This window comes from Macadamia integrifolia, chromosome 9 (assembly GCF_013358625.1).
Source record: "Macadamia integrifolia cultivar HAES 741 chromosome 9, SCU_Mint_v3, whole genome shotgun sequence".
In the NCBI taxonomy this organism is placed as follows: domain Eukaryota; kingdom Viridiplantae; phylum Streptophyta; class Magnoliopsida; order Proteales; family Proteaceae; genus Macadamia; species Macadamia integrifolia.
The window spans coordinates 30,473,445-30,493,305 of record NC_056565.1 but is presented as its reverse complement, the minus strand read 5'-3'; the positions used below and the strand labels follow the sequence as shown (position 1 = coordinate 30,493,305).

General features: G+C 37.5%; 1 protein-coding gene across 1 annotated transcript; it reads right to left on the bottom strand.

The window, feature by feature from the left end:
* Positions 1-15,698: 15,698 nt before the first annotated feature.
* On the bottom strand, positions 15,699-16,382 carry LOC122089698 (LOB domain-containing protein 1-like). The gene has a single exon (XM_042659397.1). The coding sequence runs from the start codon at positions 16,380-16,382 to the stop codon at positions 15,699-15,701; it is 684 nt and encodes a 227-aa protein (XP_042515331.1).
* Between the last annotated feature and the right edge of the window lie 3,479 nt (positions 16,383-19,861).

Sequence of the window (19,861 nt, the reverse complement as noted above, 5' to 3'; positions counted from 1 at the left end):
GTGAGAGAAAGATAATTATAGAGAGAAAATACCCCTTCCTCCACGTTTAGATTTTGTAAGGGATGGAAGGAGAGATTTTATGGGCCTTTTTTTTTTTTTGTGGTATATCTCTCACTATATTTATCTTTTTAATATTTTCATAATTATTTATAATTCTCTCTATGGAGAATCTCCCTCCATTGTGCTCCACGTTTTTTTTTTCAGAGAGGAGAGAGAGAGAGAGAGAGAGATTTAAGGAGGAATATTATATGCCTTTTTTTTTAATCCTTTTTAGTATTTAATTAATTAATAATTATAATTAATTATTACTCTCTCCTTTCTCCTACACGTTTAGAGAGAGAGAGAGAAATAAAGAATTATAGAGAGTTTATTATTGTTAATTTATTTTTTGGTATATTTCTCTCCATAATTGTTCATTCCATCCCCATTCTTCATAATTCTCTCTATTTCTCTCTCCACTCTCCCCCTTTCTTCTCCACATTTAGAGAGAGAGAGTAAGAATTATATAGTTTATTATTATTATTTGTTTTATCTTCCATTTTGAGGGGTGAGAGGATGAGTGGGTTTAGGGTTTATAATTCTATGCCTTTTTAATACTTAATAATAATTATACTTATATGTCTTTTTAATACTCCATTCTTCCCCTTTCTCCTCCACGTTTAGAGTGGGAGAGAGTGAAAATTATAGAGTTTATTATTATTATTTGATTTATCTTCCATTTTTAGAGGTGAGAGGATGAGTGGGTTTAGGGTTTATAATTATATGCTTTTTTAATACTTAATAATTATATGCCTTTTTAATACTCCACTCTCTCCCTTTGTCCTCCATGTTGAGAGAGAGAGAGAGAGAGAGAGAGAGAGAGAGAGAGAGAGAAATAGAGAATTATGGAGAGTTTATTATTATTAACTTCTTTTTTTGTTGGTATATCTCTCTCCATAATTGTTCATTCCATCCCCATTCACCATAATTCTCTCTATTTCTCTCTTCACTCTCCCCCTTTCTCCTCCACGTTTAGAGAGGGAGAGAGTGAGAATTATAGAGTTTATTATTATTACTTGATTTATCTTCCATTTTTAGAGGTAAGAGGATGAGTGGGTTTATGGTCTGTAATTATATGCCTTTTTAATACTCCACTCTCCCCCTTTCTCTTCCACGTTTAGAGAGAGAGAGAGAGAGAGAGAGAGAGAGAATTATAGAGAGTTTATTATGATATTTGTTTCATATTCAATTTTGAGGGGATTTTGGTCATTTGGGAATTTTTTTGGTAGATGTAAATGGTTTTTTGGTCATTTTGAAAAAGTATACCAAAGACAGGGAGTACGTACTTTTATATAGTAGTATGATATATAACACAAAAACGAAACCAACCTTCGCCATTGCACCTAACTTCTTGGGGCCATTGCACAAGAGTTTCTACCTTGGACTAACACGATCCTATGTAAGCGGTATCACAGTGACCCCAGGGACTAGTCGGGTCAAAGATCTGGACACCCTGGGTAACAAAAAAAAAAAAAAAAGACGTAACCAAATCCTCTAATCATAGTTTCTCCCATCCGTCGGATACCTTAGTGGGTGCCCAACCAGTTGGAAAGGATTCAAATCCTCTAATCATAATTTCTCCCACCTAAGATGTGTGTTGGAACAAAGGAATGCTACCTTTTGGTGTGTGTGTACGCCTAGATATAGTAGGTGCAAAAAGATCACGTTGTCTGCTCTCCAACCTGTGTACTTGCGGTAGGAGGTAGCATTCTCTTGACCTAGCATAGGAGGAGGTTAGTTATGCCATTAGCTTTCAACAATTGAGAAGACTTGGATGAGAGAAGATAGGAAACTTTTCCAAAAGGAGAGAGAAACATAAATTTGGATATACTTGACATACCCAACCTTTTCTATATATATATATATATATATATATATAAACACAAAGACGTAACAAAACAAAGATGCAACAAGGTGAGAGACATCATTCACACCAAATCATTATGGGAAACATAATGTCACTTTTTTTATTTCCTTTGGATAATCATTATCGATCCCCTCTTGTGAGGAGAAGACCTAACAAACTCTCCTCAGACTCACAAGTGAGATCTCCCAATTGTCTCATTTCAATATTTTGTGTATGCCACATATACTTATCACTATAACGAAAAATCAAACTTCTCGCATTGTAAGGGTCCCATCACATTTGGTTACCTAAGGGGGTGTTTAGTTCGGTAAATCAAATGGTATATATATCGAATATGAATGTCAATCTTTTGGTAGACATTCTTCTGAATTATGTTTTTTTTCTGAAAAATCGTTTGGTTGCCTTAAGCTAGGGGTGTCAATCGGTCGGTCCGGCTATTTTCGGTCCGGGTTGAGTCGGTTTCGGTGTGGGAAAGCTGAAACCGTAACCGAACCAATAAGAAAATTCCAGTTTCGGTTTGATTTTGGTTTCGGTGCGGTTTGGTTTCGGTTTCTTAAATCGATTTGTAACTGGGTTGGTTTTGGTTTTTGGTATAGTTTGGATTCGAATTTCCATACAAATGTATACAAAACTATGCAAATTTTGATTTTTTTAATGAATTTTGGAGTGTTTTGGTTTCTTACTGGTTTGGTTTCAGTTTCGGTCCAGGTTTTGAGTCGGTTTCGGGTTCATCCGATTTTCGGTGATGTTCGGTTTGGTTTTGGGGTTGCAATACTCCAAACTGAACCGAACCAATAAGGCTTCGGTTCGGTTCGGTCCGTGTTGTTATCGGTTTGGTCTGGCCAATTTTACCGATTCGGTTTAGGAATTGACACCTCTACCTTGAGGCTGGTAAATGTTTCTCGCGGGTTGAGATATTGGCTTCCGTAGAGAACTTCTTTCCGCTTTCTCCTTTTATATTAGGTGGTAAAAATGTTGCTCAAATATGAGTTTAAGTGTTGAGGTAAACTCAGATTTGGAACACATCCTTTGTAATATGGTCATTCATAGGAAGTAGGGTGCTCACTTATAAGGGTCAATCTAGTGGAACCAAACAGCTCCAAAAATTAATAATTATCATTCTAAAGAATGTCATCCCAAAGATTTACCGAACCAAACACCCCCTAATCCTATATCGACGTGGTTTCTTTGCCTCTGTAGATGGTTGACTTGCCTCATTCGTTACTCTACTCATTTTTTCTGAGTGTAACAATCTATGTGTAACACTTTATCTGCACACCATTATCCATGCATGTAAATCACTATTTGAATTCTATGCATAATGTATGTGTATCATTCTACGTAAGGGTGTGAATCTGAAATTGAAATCGAATTGAGTCGTTTACATTGAAATCGTAAAATCGTTTAGTAAATGGTTCGGTTCTGGTTTCAAGTTTAAGACCGATTAGTTAAATGGGTTGGGTTGACTTCAACCGTTTAACCCGTTGGTTTCAAATCGAATTGACACCATGAAAACCGAACCGTTTAAACCATCAAAACCAATCCAATTAACCCGTGTAACGATTAAATATTTGGCTATTTTAACAAAACATAATGGTTTAATTTAGGAAAGAATTAAGGACCATAGTGGCTGTCCAACAGTCTATTCAATAATTTACTCCTATTATTTAGTTATGTAGTTAAATCATTGCTTCTTCAATGCCTCATCATTTAATTTGATACAAGATTGAAATGTTTATCAACAAATGTAAATTTTAGTAAGCATACGAATAAACTAGCAAACCTATTACTAATAGTTTAGAAACCGCAATCAAAACCGTGAAACCGACACTATTTAAAAACTGTGGAATCGAAACCGTTTACTGAATGGTTGTGATTTCAGAAAGTACAACCGTTTAGTAAATGGTGCGATTTTGATTTCAGCCAAATAAATGTGAACTGAACCAAACCAAACCACACCATATACACTGAAACCGAACCAATTAACGTCTTTTATTTCTATATAGCAGTAGTCCCTCGAATGAACAATGTCTTTTGGCTATGGTAAAGATCCAACTTTGTACGGGTCAAACTTGTACTCCCATCATGAAGCTCCACTTGTATGGAGTTCAAGTTCATCAGTCTTTTCTTCTTCAAAGCAGTCTGATTTATCAATATATATTGATGTGGTGGAACTCTAGTAGATGATTGTTGCTCCTTGGTAGATATTCTCATCAATTGATATTTAACTATGTACTCTTGAGGGGGTTGCTCCTCTCCTCTTCATATCACTTATACTAAGGGCCCGTTTGATAACGTTTCCAAAAACGCGTTTCTACTGTTTTTGTGTCAAGAAACAATAGAAAAGGAACACAAAACATTTAATAAACTTGCTCCGTTTCTTCTTATTTCAGAAACATAAATAAGAATTTATATTGATTTATGGTTCAAGAAACAGAAACGACTGAACAAGTATAGACTTGTGGACCTTTCTTTCTCCCAAACCCGACATTATTCCCTTGACACCGACATCCGAGTGTTCGATGCCCATTGAGTATAGACATTTCTTGATGGACATGAGGGAGTTGACCGGAGCTGAGCGGAGGAATCAACGTTGAGGGCTTCAAGGTAGAGAAGCTTCTCACGGAAGAGGACACCATAATTGACGGAAAACCATGGGCTGATGGGGAGAGGAGCAAGAAATCAGAGCCTCAAGAATCGACTTTTGGCAATGTGTTTCAAGCACAACCGACAGCTTCAGCTTCGGCTTCATTAGTTGTGACTATGGCATCATTGACGGTACTGGAGAAGTCAACTTCAGTGACGGCTCTAGCTGTGGTTCCGTCGAAGGGGAAGCATTACAGAGGAGCAAGACAACGGCCATGGGGGAAAATTGTGGCGGTGATGGTGAGGTAGCATCCGGGCAACTTCGTTGCTGAAGGAACAGGGTCTTAGGAGCTATTCGGTCATTCCAAGAGGGTGCAAGGAACATGTCGTTCTCTGACGGTGTTGATGGTGGTGGTGGTTCAGCTGAGAAGTGGGCGGCGGAGCTATTTTGGTTGGTTCGGAAGATGCGGGATTGTAGATGTGTGGAGGAGGCGGAGTGGAGGTGGGGGACGGCATCGAACTTGGCTAGGCTGGCTCCTATAACAGAGAAATGTTTCAAGAAACAAGAAGTTTATCAAACACCCAAAATTTTGTTTCTGTTCCTAGAAATGGAAATTTATGTTTCTGCATTTTTTGAAACAGAAACGGCAGAAACGTTATCAAACGGGCCCCAAATTATAAGAACATCATCATCACCATAATCACCATCTGCATCTTTATTCTCGTGTTACAATTCCCTCCAATAATGAAGTAACAGCAGGGTTGTAAAACTTGGCATCGACATCCAAATCTGTTAGGGTAGATTTCCGATTCAAATCAATCAAAATCAATCATCAATTGAAGTGAATCGATGGGTGCTACTGTCTTGCACTTTGTAGAGACTTGATTCTCTTAGTGAGTGCTTCATGCCCAAAGTACTCCACTCACATAGTTGCTTGCCAATCAAGTGATTTTACTGGAAAGTTAAAAATATAAATTTGGGATGTCTTTGATTGGAAGTATTTGAATTTGGTTTAGCTAAGGACCTGCTGCAAGAAGCACGGGATCTTATGGGTTATTGGTAGTAAACTTAGAAGAGGATTTGAAGTTGTGCTTACTAATTGTATATCTTGGTTTTTTTTCTAGGGAGAAAGAACTTTGCCCGACTGCGTAGCGTATATTAATGCCTCCCTGTGTCTATCTCTCTCTTCCTACGTTAAAGGACATATATGTCATTTCATAGGACAATTATGTAGTTTTTTGTACAACTTGTATTGTTGAAGCACACTGTTCCTCAAAAGAAAATAAGTACCGAAGAAAAGTACCTGAGTTAAGTCCAAAAAAATTACAAGAACAAGTTTGAAATTTCAAAAATAGAGCACACTGAGTTCGAAGTTCCAATTGAGCCTAATGAATATCAAAGATCATATTTCTAATATGTCTGATCACAAACGAAAGCACAATATTATTCTCTTTAGATGGGCCTCATGACTTTAAAACGCGTTATGACTATGGAAGGGTGTTAGAGGTTATCAATTAGCACAATCTCTTCCTTTAGCTGATATGGGAGTAAGAGATGTCCCCACTCAACACCACTACCCTGTCTTGCCCAACCTTTGGGGCTCAATCTAGTGCTAGTCCCGCCTATGCAAGGTCATAAGAGTGGTAAGTTTAATTTGGAGATGAACCTAAACCTGGGTATTTTTTACACAAAGAGGTGTTGAGAAACCAATACATGGTCCTAAAAGAAGTTGGTTTGGAGATGGTCATAACCTTTCATATTTTTTACACAAATAGGTGTTGAGAAACTTTGATTCATTTGAAAAAAGCTAACACACACCTCATTGTATATCTCAAATCATACATATTGATAAGTTTGTCTCAAATTCTTGACCTGTTTTGAAGATTGACCCGCTCCGACATATTTTGGTGGCGACCTGAATGGAAAGTTTTCTGAGATCTATGATGGAAGCAGAGGGGTTGTGGTGCAAGGGCGTAATCCCCGAGGTATGGTTCAAGTGGTTGACCACGACCCGATGGATCGACCCGCGACTTGGAGTATATAATGTACTATCGTCTTGTTGAGGAAGTTATTGTAATTTTGGGGGTTTTTCAAGTTAGAGTTTTCAGCAGCAAGAACTTGGGTGTAATCTCTTTTCTGCATAGTGAAACATCTTCTTCTTTGTCCGAGGACGTAGCACACCACACCGGTGTGTGAATCTCGTTAAATCTCCGTGTTGTGCGGATCTATTGTTTGTTTATTTTCGTATTTTCTTAGTGTTTGCTCTAACACATATTGTAAATTGATTATGGTTCATTGAGAGGCCATTAGGTTCCCATACTACTGGTATTGTGATAAACTTGTAATTGAAAATAGGGAGGGTTTCCTATGCCACTTGCTCAAGAACCTTTTCCCTTAAGATAATATGCATCAATCGGCTGTTACTAACAGGTAGTGAGAATTATCACAAACCATGAGTTAATATGGTATTTGAGCGAAAATCTCCGCCGAACTGATCTTTTTATTTTGTTGCCACTGAACCTATCACAGCTACTCCAACGAGTAGTTACAGCCGGCGAACCTGCTGACGTTGCCGAGAACCTGCTGTTGGTGCCCTTAACACCGAGATCCTGCTGCGCTTCCTTTGCCAAAGAGCCTGCCGCAAAGAACCTGCGGCTGCACCTTCTTCAGCCCCGCTGCCCTATCAATAACACCCACCACCCATTAACCGCCTGACCATGTTATAGCCCCCAAACTTCATCACGTTCTCAATACCTTGAACCATCCGCTTGGAATACAACCTCATTGCGTCCCACTGCTGTTGTTCCCTTCCCTATCACAGTCCAACCCATTACATCTTCCTAACTTACATCATCCTCATATACTATTACCATCATCACGCCATCGGCCATCCCATTCACACACATCCCATTACTACCCCTCATACCCACTAGGGGTGTCAATCCTAAGGCCACACCGGTTAGACCGATCAGACCTGACTATTTAAAGATTGACTCGACCTGCATCGATTATTAAATGTGTCAGGATCAAGCCCGGCCCGTTTATAAACAAGAATTACACGATGCAAGGGGTAAGCCTGACGAGCCATTTGTAAGCCTGACTCGGCCCGACACGTTTAGTCCGACCGTTTAGATGTATATATATATATATATATATATTTTTGATAGAATAGAGTATATATTGTAATATCTTTTCTAAATTGTTGATGATTTAATAAAATATATTAAAGTATCTTAAGTGAATTAAAAACCGTTTAAGGCCCGATTGTATCCTGATTAGGAGAAGACCAGTTAAAGTCCAAAACTCGATCGAGCTGGGCACGAGACCGACCGATACTGGCTCATTCCTTAAGTGGGTAAACCACGGTCCAAGGGTATAGGCCCAATCGAGACCGGCCCAGCCCGACCTGACCGATTGACACCCCAAATACCCACCGTGGCATCCAACGATTTTACCCTCTCCATCACCAATGCTGCCGCACCCTTTTTTTTGCTAAAGGGATCATAATATTAAAGCCAATGAACTAAAAAGAAGCAAAACAGGGAACACCACACAATTAAGGAAAAAATCCAAAGAAATAAGACTGAATCAAGAAGCAGAATTGGCCCCCCACCTTCGGCATTGCCATTAGCAGGGAGCAATTCTGCTCTTATCTGAATCGGAGCTGAGTTCTTCCAGTTGCATCAGTTACGATCTCCTCCCATACATAATGAGGGAAGCCACAAGAAGAACCCGAGACACTCGTTTTTGCCGCATCTTTAGCTAAGGAATTTGCAGTGGGGTTAGCCTCCCTAAAACAGTGGGTTATCTTCCACGTAATGGACGTGAGATAAGGCTGTAAGTTCAACCACTTTTGAAGAGCAAACCAAGGATAATATTAGACTTTTGCACCGAAATAACTACTAACACCGAATATGATTCGTTCCACAGGGCTTGTGCGTCCATATCTTTTGCTAGCATATATAATACCTTTGATCAAAGTATCAAACTCTGCTTCAAAGATTTTTTTTTTTTTAATTCCTAAAAATGATTTAAAGTGAAGAACCAATGGACCCGAATGGTCCCTCAAAACACCACCTGCCCTTGCTCTGCCTGGATTTCCCAGAGAACTCCCATCAACATTCAGTTTAATCCAATTCTCCCCTGATTTGCACCAATGAACCTCTAGGATTGGACTTGCTGGAAGAGGCTCAGACTTCAGCCCGAGTTACTACATGTCAAATCTGCTACTGATTTACTGCACCTTTCATGTCCAATTTCAACTGTCTGATCTCATCTTTGGCCATCTCAAATATGAAAGAAGCTCTTTTTTTCTTGGCTTCAACCCTTCTTTTATTCATTTTCCTCCATATAATAGAAGCAATGATCACCGACCCCACCATCTATGGATCTTTGACATATAGGCCTCTTATTTTCCTCTTCTACCAGGCCATAAATTCATAAAAAAATTGCATGAGAAACCCAATCAATTCCAAAACAGCATTTTCCACACATCTACAGTGAAACTGCATTGAAGAAAAATATGTAATATAGACTGAATCCTTACCACATAAGCTGCACTTCGATGCTAGGTAGATTCCTTTTCTTCATTATAACCTCGATCGTAGGGATTTTCCATGAGCCAATTCCATCACTATCTCTCTCAAATTAACCCCAAAGATTTTTTAGTGTTGGAAAACACAGTTTATGTGCCTTTCCTCAAAGGTCAAAATCTATTTGGTCATCTTGATTGTCCACACCCTAGCCTGACGATGCATCAACGGCCTTTCATTTGTGCCGTCCTTCCACAATTATCAAGAGTTACTCGAACCCCAATAAATAAAAGTAAGTGGAAGGAGACAATAATTGCCTTCAACTGGGATAATATTGAGAAGAGTCTACCAAGTTAGGGTCTGATTTTTCTCATTCCTCTCATCTGATTCTGCTGCTCACTGAAATGTGTTCCCCCATCCCCTCCCCTCCCCTCCCCCTTTTATAGTTAAGTGAAATGTTCACCAAAATACTGCAAGAAAAGAAAAATAGGTAAAACCAAAATCCCAAACCCCATTAACACAGAGAGAGAGAGAGAGATTGATTTGACTTCCCGCCTTGCCCAAAAGCAAGGATTTAGGGGACATTATTGGTATCGATTCGGATTGGATCGGTGGGTATTGGTCTATTCTATCCCTGATTTTTATAAAAAGTACTTTTTTTCCTATTTTATCTCTGAAACGATCCGGATAACCGATTCAGAGTGGTATCAGATCTGGAATCAGTCTCAGCCGATACGATCCGATATGGCCGATCCCAAACCGATGCTTGAAACCATGCCCAAAAGGAAATTTGTAAGGATAGAGGTTTTCTTTTCAACCAAGAGAGTATTGAAGCTTTTGATTCTTCCCTTTGTCTCTTTCACTTTGTTTTCTTTAAACAAGAAGTTGAGAAAAGTTTGGCCCCTTGTTTCTCGTTTGAAATTGGTGTTGTTCATTCGAGATGGAGTTGTTGAATCATTAGCTGTTCTTTATGCTCTTATCATGGCTTTGTGCCTTGGGGTTCTTAATGTATGGATTGAGAGCGATAATCTTATGATCATCAATATTTTGAATCATTTCTCTTTTATATTGAAGCATGCAAGAGGATTTGATCCTCAGACTTGTTCTTTACGAAACAATATCATAGATAACCAAAAAAGGGGTAATTGGTTGTCGAGAAAGTTTTACTATACCTATAGAGGACTGTTCATTCACCATTCTATGATTTACAAACTCCTATAGAAATTTACTATACTCTTATAATACCCTTATGAGCACAAGAAAACTTGATCCAACTTTCCTTCTTTTTATTATTATTTTTTGTTTTTAAATTGAATTGTTGGCATTAATCTGTTGTTAGGAAATGTAATAGAGGAAAAGAAAAAGGAAATAGTTTCTTTTTGGCAAATCATTTTAGTTTTGGTCGTCAAAATTTACTTTATTTTGTAACCAAAATTTTTAAATAAAAAATAAAATAAAGAGTACATTGAAAAATATAATTGCATGTTGAATATGAAAAGAGTTTTGCATTAAAATAACATTCTAAATATTGCAAAATCTAGCTTATACTCTCATGATACAAAGATTTTCCTTTTCTTGATCTAACAAATTCTTTTCCCATTCTTGCAAGAGTCCGGTGAATCTTCATGTAAGTGAATTGAGACTCTCAATTCACTTATGCTAGATTCTTGACACGCCTTATCTTTTAAGAGAATAGTTAAATGGTTAGTTAAATTGCCTAATATTTTCAAGATTTCAATAAATAATAGGAAAATAAGAATCCCAACAATCAAGTAAAGTGTATTCTCCTTGCCGTTAGCAATTTCATTCCTATTGAAACACTAGAGATTATCTTAATTTTTTTTTATACCCACTCTCTCCTTCTCCTTTGATTCCGCCGGTAATCTAATTCCTACTAAAACACTAGAGGTTATCTTAACACCCAAACGCTACCACTATCGCCTCCCACCCCTTCTTCTTCAACGCTGTCGACTATGTTAAGACTGCATTGCCAAATTTTCTTGTTTTTCAAATTCCCCCCACACAAGATGATGTTCTTGAGTTTCAACTCTTGCACCTGTAGCAACTAAATGAAAGAACATACTAGAAGAAGAAGAAGATGAGAGGGAAAATAAAATAATCTCTTATGACTTATGTGTCATAAGAAGAAAGAAATTACAAGACGTAATCAAAGCAATACCTTCCGTTTTTGTTGGGATCATTTTTTTTCTTCTTAATTTATAAATCTTCAGAATATTTAAAAATAGGATAATGGGTTGTTACCATTCGGTTAAAGATTTAACAAGTGTCAACATATCAACTTAAGTGAATTGGGAGTCCCAGTTCACTTACGTGAACTCTTCTTGCAACCAATAGAGTTGCCAGCAACTAATAGATGTTTCAGAAAAGAAAAAAAATATATTTTTACTTGGAAAATCATGAAACCGAGAGAGAGAGAGAGAGAGAGAGAGAGAGTGAGAGAGAGAGAGTTTAACAAATGAAAGAGAGTTTGGGCTATTGGGTATGGTCCAACGAGGTGAAGGATGATTCAAGAGAAGAAAGAAAAATAGGTTAGATCAGTTTTGGCCAGAGAGGGATTGAGCAGTCGGTTCAAGTTTGAAACTGACAGATCTATCACACCAAAGCAAAACTTATGTCTCCAAGTGAGGTTTTCCCTGTTGTCAGCTTATAAAAAACGTGTGTTCCTTCACTTTGGATGTTCTAATTGAAATTAAGTTTGCCATTTCCTACAATAGCCATGAAAAACCTGGAAGACTAGGTTATTCCTAGTTGCGTGCATTTCTATTGAGGTTGTGTTGAAAAGGTTCATGCATGTAACTATAATATGAATTTTGTATTTTTTATCAGGCCACATTGATTGAATAAGGGGAGATGAAGGGTTCCTCTAAACGAATGGTTAACTTTTGAGATGCTGACATCTGTTCATTTCTTGTCATTTAAAGGGTGAAGAGGAGTTTATATGAAAACAAAATGGACAGTGTTGGCATCTGGCATATACGTACATACAGGTGAACATATATGCAAAGGATCCATTCGACCTTATCGGCTCAGAAAACATTTTCCCGTAGCTTTTTTATGTTCCTTAGATTACAATGATTCATCCCATCCCTTCTCCAGACTTGAAACATGATAAACATGTGAGGAGAGATAGAGAGAGAGTGTAAAATCAACGACCCAGAACTTCTTTGGACATCGTACTTATACACGAGGCCAGCAGCCATTTTTGATTGGACAAATTATCCAAATCAAACTCATTAGTCCAGTAGTAAAAACGTCAAAGTAGTACATATAGTAAGAGTTTTAAGTTACAAAACAATTGTTAAAAGGTAAAATTAGCACCTATACAGTAGGAGTTTAAGTAAGTTTTTTTCTTTTTGGTAACTAGAGTCTAAGTAAGTTACAAAACAATAATTACAAAAGTTTAATCAGTTTCACTCCCATTCTGAAGGAACTATGAACTTCTAGGAGCCACCAGATATTCCAAAAAATAAATTGTTTTATGTGATATTTCAATTGGGAAGAAATGAACCCTTGATAAAACGTGTAGATGATGTTAAGTGTGTCTAATCAAGTTGATTCTTGGTGTGGTATGCGTATGTTTTATGAGAGAGTGAGAGAGAGAGAGAGGTTGATAGTGGCTATGAGGTTGGCTTCAGGAATGATTTCTTAGGCACCTTTTGATAACGTTTCTACTATTTCTGTGTCTAGAAATAGCATAAACGACTTTTCACTTTTTCAGAAACAAAAACGGATTTCTTGGTGTTTGATAAACTTGTTTCTTAAAACTTTTTTGCAGACATAATGATACTAAAAACCCATTAGTATCATCAGATGCCCAAAAGGGAGAGAGGGTTCGGTTGCCTCTTTTTAGGTTTAAATAGTTGAGAGATTTATTGGCCACACTAGCCTTTTTTTTTTTTTTTCTTCTCTTAAATTCGTTTCGTCAAAGTTGTTTTTTGAATTGTAAATAGGCATAAATTTTGATTTATGTTTCTAGAAACGGGTGAAACAGAACAACTTGATTAAACACTTTTTAGGTTGTTTCTCCATTTCTGGGAACAAGAAAACGCAGAAATGGCAGAAACGGAACATTGTCAAATGGTGCTTTAGTTTCCGTAGACTAAGGATTTGGCACAAGATGACATGTTGAGAATATGTGAACAAGATAATGGCCTTGAGAATGGCTTGTGTAAAATAGAGCTTAAAACAATGCAGAAAATTAATGGAAATTGCAAACAACAATCACACTATGATCATAACGATTTACATTCATGGTTCAACAAGATTGCCTACATCCATGGTGAGAAAAGATCTAGCTTCATTGTCAATATAGAATAGGATACAAGCACTTGTTCTCAAAGCTGTCTCAGATTGATTGCAAAGAAATAATACTTGCCATAAGTATATAGTGAATACTATACAAATTTACCGAAATACTCATATAATCACTAAAAAAATTCTCAAGAGCTGCAGCCCCCAAACCCTTGCATGGACCCACCCGTTTGTTGAGGCCTCGCCCCTAATGATGATAATGCTTAGGTCCTCACCTTCGGCCTCATAACAGCCCTTCAGGATCAGCCCACTTTTGCAAGACACCGTACCCCCAACAATAGACTAGCCGATGAAATTGGCTCGAGAAATTATCTTTTAGTTCCCTTAACTAAGGAATTGACACAGGATGACATGTTGAGAACATGTAATAAGATAATGGCTTTGATAAACAAGTGGGATATTGTTGGAAGTGCGTCAATCAAGTTTATTCTAAGTGGTTCGATATTAATCAATTTACATAATAGAAAGTTAAGGTTGTTCATCGGTCTTCACCTAAAAAGTGTTCACGGCTAGGACGAAATTAGGCGTTCCGTTCATTTGGTCCTTATCGTTATAATTATGCATTATGGATTTTGGCACACCAACAATTGATGTTACTATGACTATATAACTGGATTCATAGTGTTTCACTATGAATGAGAGAGATATTCGATGTGAAATCCACTACTCAACCTCTAAAAGAATATCAAAGAAAAAGATTGTCCGTATATGATTAAAAAGAAATTCAGATCCAGTGGCATGTTTGTAAATTATTTAGAAAGCGTTTCAAAGTTATTGAAATCTTTGTACATGTAATTACGATAAACTGTGGTGAGACAATTATTTATTCACATACCCTAAAGTATGTTAAGTGACATTGATTAGTGTAGGGATTAATTCATAATTACCTGCTTCTTTTTGAGATATTAGTTTTATATTATTTAGGATGTTATATATTTGTAATTTTTTTAATCAAATTAAAACATTCCAAAGGCTAGTCGTATGATCAGCTAAGATATATAGGGCAGAATATTGGGCATGGAGTTAAGAAGAGCCATATAGATAAGCTAATGCATGGTCCTAAGAGAAGTTAGTTTGGAGATGGCCCAATTTTCTGCATTTTTTGTACAAAGAGGTGTTGAGAAACTTTGCTTAATTCAAAAAAAGTTGCCATGCACAAACTTCACTGTGTATCAAACAGACAGGTTGCCGGCTAATTATCATTCATTGGGTAGCCAAAAGATTTACATGGTAGTGGCATTTGGATAAATTATAATTAATATTAGGTAGGGTTCTTAGAGTAAGTGGAGTAGGATACGCAAGAGAGGGGCACAACAGTTCAAATACAGGGCAGAGAGGAGATAGACATAGAGATCGCTTGCATATCCTATGCCACTTGCTCAAGAACCTTTTCTCTTAAGATAAATTCCTATTGAACCTCTCCCTTACAATCCCCCCTCAACTGGCCGGAGTAAAAGAAAAATGAAAATCAACCATGTTTAGTGAAGATTTGTCTGCCATTTAGAGTAACTCAAAGATTGATATATTCGTTTTAACTGTTTATAGCATATTCAAATAACTGGAAGATTACTCATAGCTTCCACGAAGCAAACAGTGTGGCTGATTTCCTTGCTAAGGATGTAGACAAATCTGGGAACACAAATTTGAATGTCAACTTCCCTGCTCATATCAGATCAGAGATTGCCCATGACGCTAAGTTGAAACCTAGTTTCACTTTTTGTCAATTCTCAGATTTTCTTTCACCTGCTAATTGCCATGCCGAAGGTGAGGTTAGTTAAACCAGACTTTTGAGTTGTAATTTCTTTCTTCTTCTTTTTAATAAATTTTCTGATCTTAAACGGAAAAAGAAAAGAGCATATTCAGATAGTTTTGTGAAGGAGACATCCCATTTAGTTTCAGAATGGTGATAAAATACACATCATCTTCATAATTAGGTTGGGATAGGGGTGCTGGAAATCATTTTTCAAAATCATAACTTTCCTTCTTTCTTTTGCTCTTTTTGAGGATATTATAGTACAAAACCAGTATCAATTTGTATCTGTAATGGACTTTGCCTTTCTCAAATATCAGAAGCCCTCAATCCCTCTTATTTAAAACCCTAAACCTAAAAAAAAAAAAAAATTATTTCTTTATCAAGTTCACATTTCACACTAAAAATTCAAAAGATTATTCATAAGACCAATAGGATGACTCTGCCCTAATTTCTGTTGCAGTTTTGTGAAGGAATTGAGATGGACCCCTTCACCCACTACTTAAACTTTTAGTTTGGGCTAATTTCTTCAAAAAATGTTACAAAAATTATTGACATCTAGGTAGTTACCAAACGGTTGCTCATTCCATACTAATTTGTGGTATTGGAAGGAAAGGATGAGTTGTCACATGAGAAACAATCATAAATCTGGAAATTTGGAGTTCCTAACATGAAGTCCTCATCCTGTAAGGGTGGTTGTTGTTGTTGTTGAGCTTCTTCCATCATCTCCTTGCATATCAAGTTCTCCTTTTGATAAGGAGTTATAAGAAGTTGGGCTTGTGCAGTATCCAACTGCACCTGAAGCTCTCTCACAAGCTTCTGCAATCGGCAAACTTCACCTGCACACCCATGAACTGGATCTTTAATCCTTGCCACTGCTTCATAGACCAAGCAATCCACTGCATCAGCTTTTTGGATATCTGGAATTTCCTGCAAGAATTTGATGATGTTACAGGCTCCAAACACTTTGTGAACAGCCATGAACTTGAAAGGTTGATCTGGGGGAAAGTATGGTGCTAGGACACATCTTGGGGCGCATCGTCGACGGAGGCTCTTACAAGCCCCGCAAGGTCTGGTGACATAAGGAGGATAAGGAAGAGATTGATCATGATGATGAGGAGGAGGACTAGGAGGAGAAACACCAGAAGATGATTGAGAAGATTGAGAAAATTGAGAAGGATAAGACCAAGTTGTAGAGTGATCACTAGAAAGGAAAAATGGAGGAGATGATGAAGACATAGCCCTAGTATTGATCAGTTCTTCATTTGAGTCCATTTCTTAGAAGAGATATATATATAGAGAGAGTATGTCTTGTGTGGGCTGTGTGAAGATGAAGAAGATTCTAGAGAAGAAAATGGATTAGAACAGTTTTGGACGGAGGGGTTGAGTGGTTAGGTTAAATTTTGAAAACTGTCAGATCTATTGCAAGGAGAGCAAAACTTCTCTCTCTCTAAGTGAGGTTTTTTCCTCTGGTCAACTAATAAGAAAAAGGTGTGTCCCTTCACACTGGATGTTCTCATTCAAAGTTTGCTATTTCCTAAAATAGCATGAAACTTTTTTTTTTCTTTTCGAGGAAGAATGATAGCATGAAATCATGACGAGACTTAGGTTAACTTTTTTTTTTCTTTTCGAGGAAGAATGATAGCATGAAATCATGACAAGACTTAGGTTAGTCATTGTTCAATGTCTTGCAATTTCCCATTGGACTATAGCCTGGGAGAAGACCACATGGACCAGAAGAGGGGAGAGGAAGGGGTGGTGGCCACATGGGACCCTAGAAGCCAAAATTTTTAAGTAGGTTTTACTATCAAATGATTAGAAAAATCCATTGATCTAATCATTTTGATTCTCATTTCTGCAATTAACGATCTTCCAGTAACATTCCAAAAAGGACAAAGTTTTTACTGTGTTGGAGAGTAGTTCTTGGGCGTGCAAGGTTCAATGAAAATGCACAAAAAGGTATCTATAGAGACGTTATTTCCATTTTATGGGAATAGACTGATCTTATCATCCTCCCCATAGGGGCAACACTCCCCCCATAGAAACTTTTTTGTCCCAAAAAAAATAATGAGATTTTTACTTGGAAACAAATGAAGCCTTCTGAAAAAGTATATATAAGGAAAAGGTTCTCTGAGCTAGTTGGGTAGGGTACGTTAGCACTTCTGTATCTCTCTTTCTCCTCTTTAGATGAAATGATCTCGCCACCTTCTTATATACAATACCATTTTGTCGCCTTCAAATGTGCACTCACATATGCCTCTCTCTCTCTCTCTCTCTCTCTCTCTCTCTCACACACACACACACACACACACACACACACACACAAGGGATTGTTCCCTAGTCACACGACCCGGCACCAGCTTCGAGTGAAGTATACCATTTCATCATTTGCCACTTGATAGTACATGGGTTAGTACATGTTAGAGGTGTCAACCGGTTAGGCCTAATCAGTCCCCCACTTTAGGATTGCACTCCGTGATTGACCTATTTAAGTACTCGGTCATCAAAGGCTATAGGTCTTTAATTGAGCTACCACTAGTCGGGCATTAAACGAGCTATTGATTAATGCTTCAACTTTCAAAGACCTGCGTTACCAAGATAATAGTTCAGGTATAGAGCTTAATGGTGTACAAATTGAACAATTGACTTATGCAAAAGGGCTCGTTGATGATAAAGGCTTATATTGATTCCATGTCTACACATTGTTGATACATGTGTCTACTTCTTACACCGAGAAATACATCAAATTTATCTATAACAATAGGAAGTCAACAATAGTTTGGCTTAATTGGGATTAATCGGGCTCTTCGGGGTTGGACTTGATCGGCTCAAAGTTTGGAACTGGTCGGGTGTCCATCGGGTAGGACCCTCGCATAGAAATGACTTAATACTAATAAAGGGTCTCGGTCGATTTCAAGTTTTCTTGGTCATGCTAACCAGTGTGAACCTAGAATTGACACCTTTAGTTCATGTGATAGAGGGCTCCACATATCTTAGTAGCTAAATTTTAATCTAAAGTAAGCAAGGAAAGTTGTTCAAACTCTGATTCAAAGTTTTACTAAAAGTACCAAAATGCCATCAAATGGAGATGAATACAAAATACAAATTCTTTTGTAATTTTAGTTATTTCTGCTACTCATTTTAATCAGCTCTATCACATAGATTACCTAAGATGTTTTGGGATAATGTTCCATCTTGGAGTGTTTCTTACACCCTTGGCAGAACCCTATGTCTACCTCTTTCTTCCCCTGTGTAATAACCCTCCCCCCCCCCCCCCCCCCAAATAATAAAAAAGGGGGTTTGTGAGTGTGGTTGTTCTACGCCGGCCCAGCATACACTTCCGAACAGAAAACACTTTCTCATATGTTTATTGACTTACACTATAATGATTCATCCCACTCCTTCAGACCTGAAACACGATAAACATATAAATATGTCAACTATTTGTTAATGTAACTCTAAGGAATAGATCTGTTGACAAAGATCAATACCTGACAATTAAAAGATCATGAGCTCAATATTCCCTGAGGCATACCTAGAGACAGTTTTGGGGTCCCCTCAAATCAATGACCCTTCGGATCCACTTTGAGGGAATCCTACTTTTTTAGTTTTTGTCCCTCTCTTTTTTGGTGCTAAGACAACCTACTTGGAGACGAGACATGCCAGCCAGCCATTTTTGATTGGGTTGGTTCAATCAATAAAAATAATCATACAAACCAAATGTCACTCCACATATGGAAAGAGGTTTAAGTAGGATACAAAAACCTGATTAAAAAAGTTTTTTTTTTTCCTTTTATAAATCAATTTCTTCATATTCCTCCAACTGTGAAGGAATTGTTACGAATCATCAGAGATTTCAAAAAACAAAGTTGTTTACATGACTGTGTGTGTGTGTGCACGCGTAGGAAAGATAGAGAATGCATGTTATATAATTTAGCGTAGATGTTTTTTGTCTGGGGCATAACTTAGTCTTATACTAGCATGTTCCTCTCTCCAATTTTCTTCTCCGTCCATGAAATGACATCACTACCTTTCTATTGATTGAACCTAAGAAAGAAACTCATTGGTTCTCACTTACACGTGTTACTGCAATTGGCCTTTGGGAACTTCTTTGGACATCGTCCATTTTTAGATTAAGGCCAGCAACCAAGCAATCAACTTATCAATTATCAAACATCAACAAAAATCAAACTCAACAGCCCAACATCCAAAAGAAAAAATTATCATGATAAGGAAGTGGAAGATAACAGTAGTAACAATAATAACAATGCTCGACTATTATTAACCTCTAGAGCATTAGTGGGGACATAACCAGAGAATCTTTGAATGGGCAAGGAGAAAAACATTGTAAAGAACTACAAGGTCTAATCACATGGAGGTGTAAGGTACTAAGGTCTGATGGGATGCCCAATAATGGAAAGGTGCCCAAGTTTTAACACATGATTCTCCCACAAATGATGACATATATGTCATTTTATAGGGTTGAAGGAGAGAAATAGGCATAGAGAATTGCTAGCTTATGGTACTCAACCGGATATGAAACTCAATCTCTTATCTTATATTTTTCAGATGTAATATTATATGGGAAAGGAACGGTACTTGTCCGCATTCCCCACGCCACATAGGTATCTTTTTGCAAACCCCCTCAAATTAGGTGGTGTCTTGGCTTGGAGAACGTGGACAAGTAATGATGTTCTTTCTTACCATTTATTTTATGGGAGATAGATCTTTGAGCAAACAGGGTACCATTTGTT

What these genes read in the sequence shown, in the direction of transcription:
- LOC122089698 (XM_042659397.1), bottom strand. Translation starts at nt 16,382, where the DNA reads ATGGACTCAAATGAAGAACTGATCAATACTAGGGCTATGTCTTCATCA.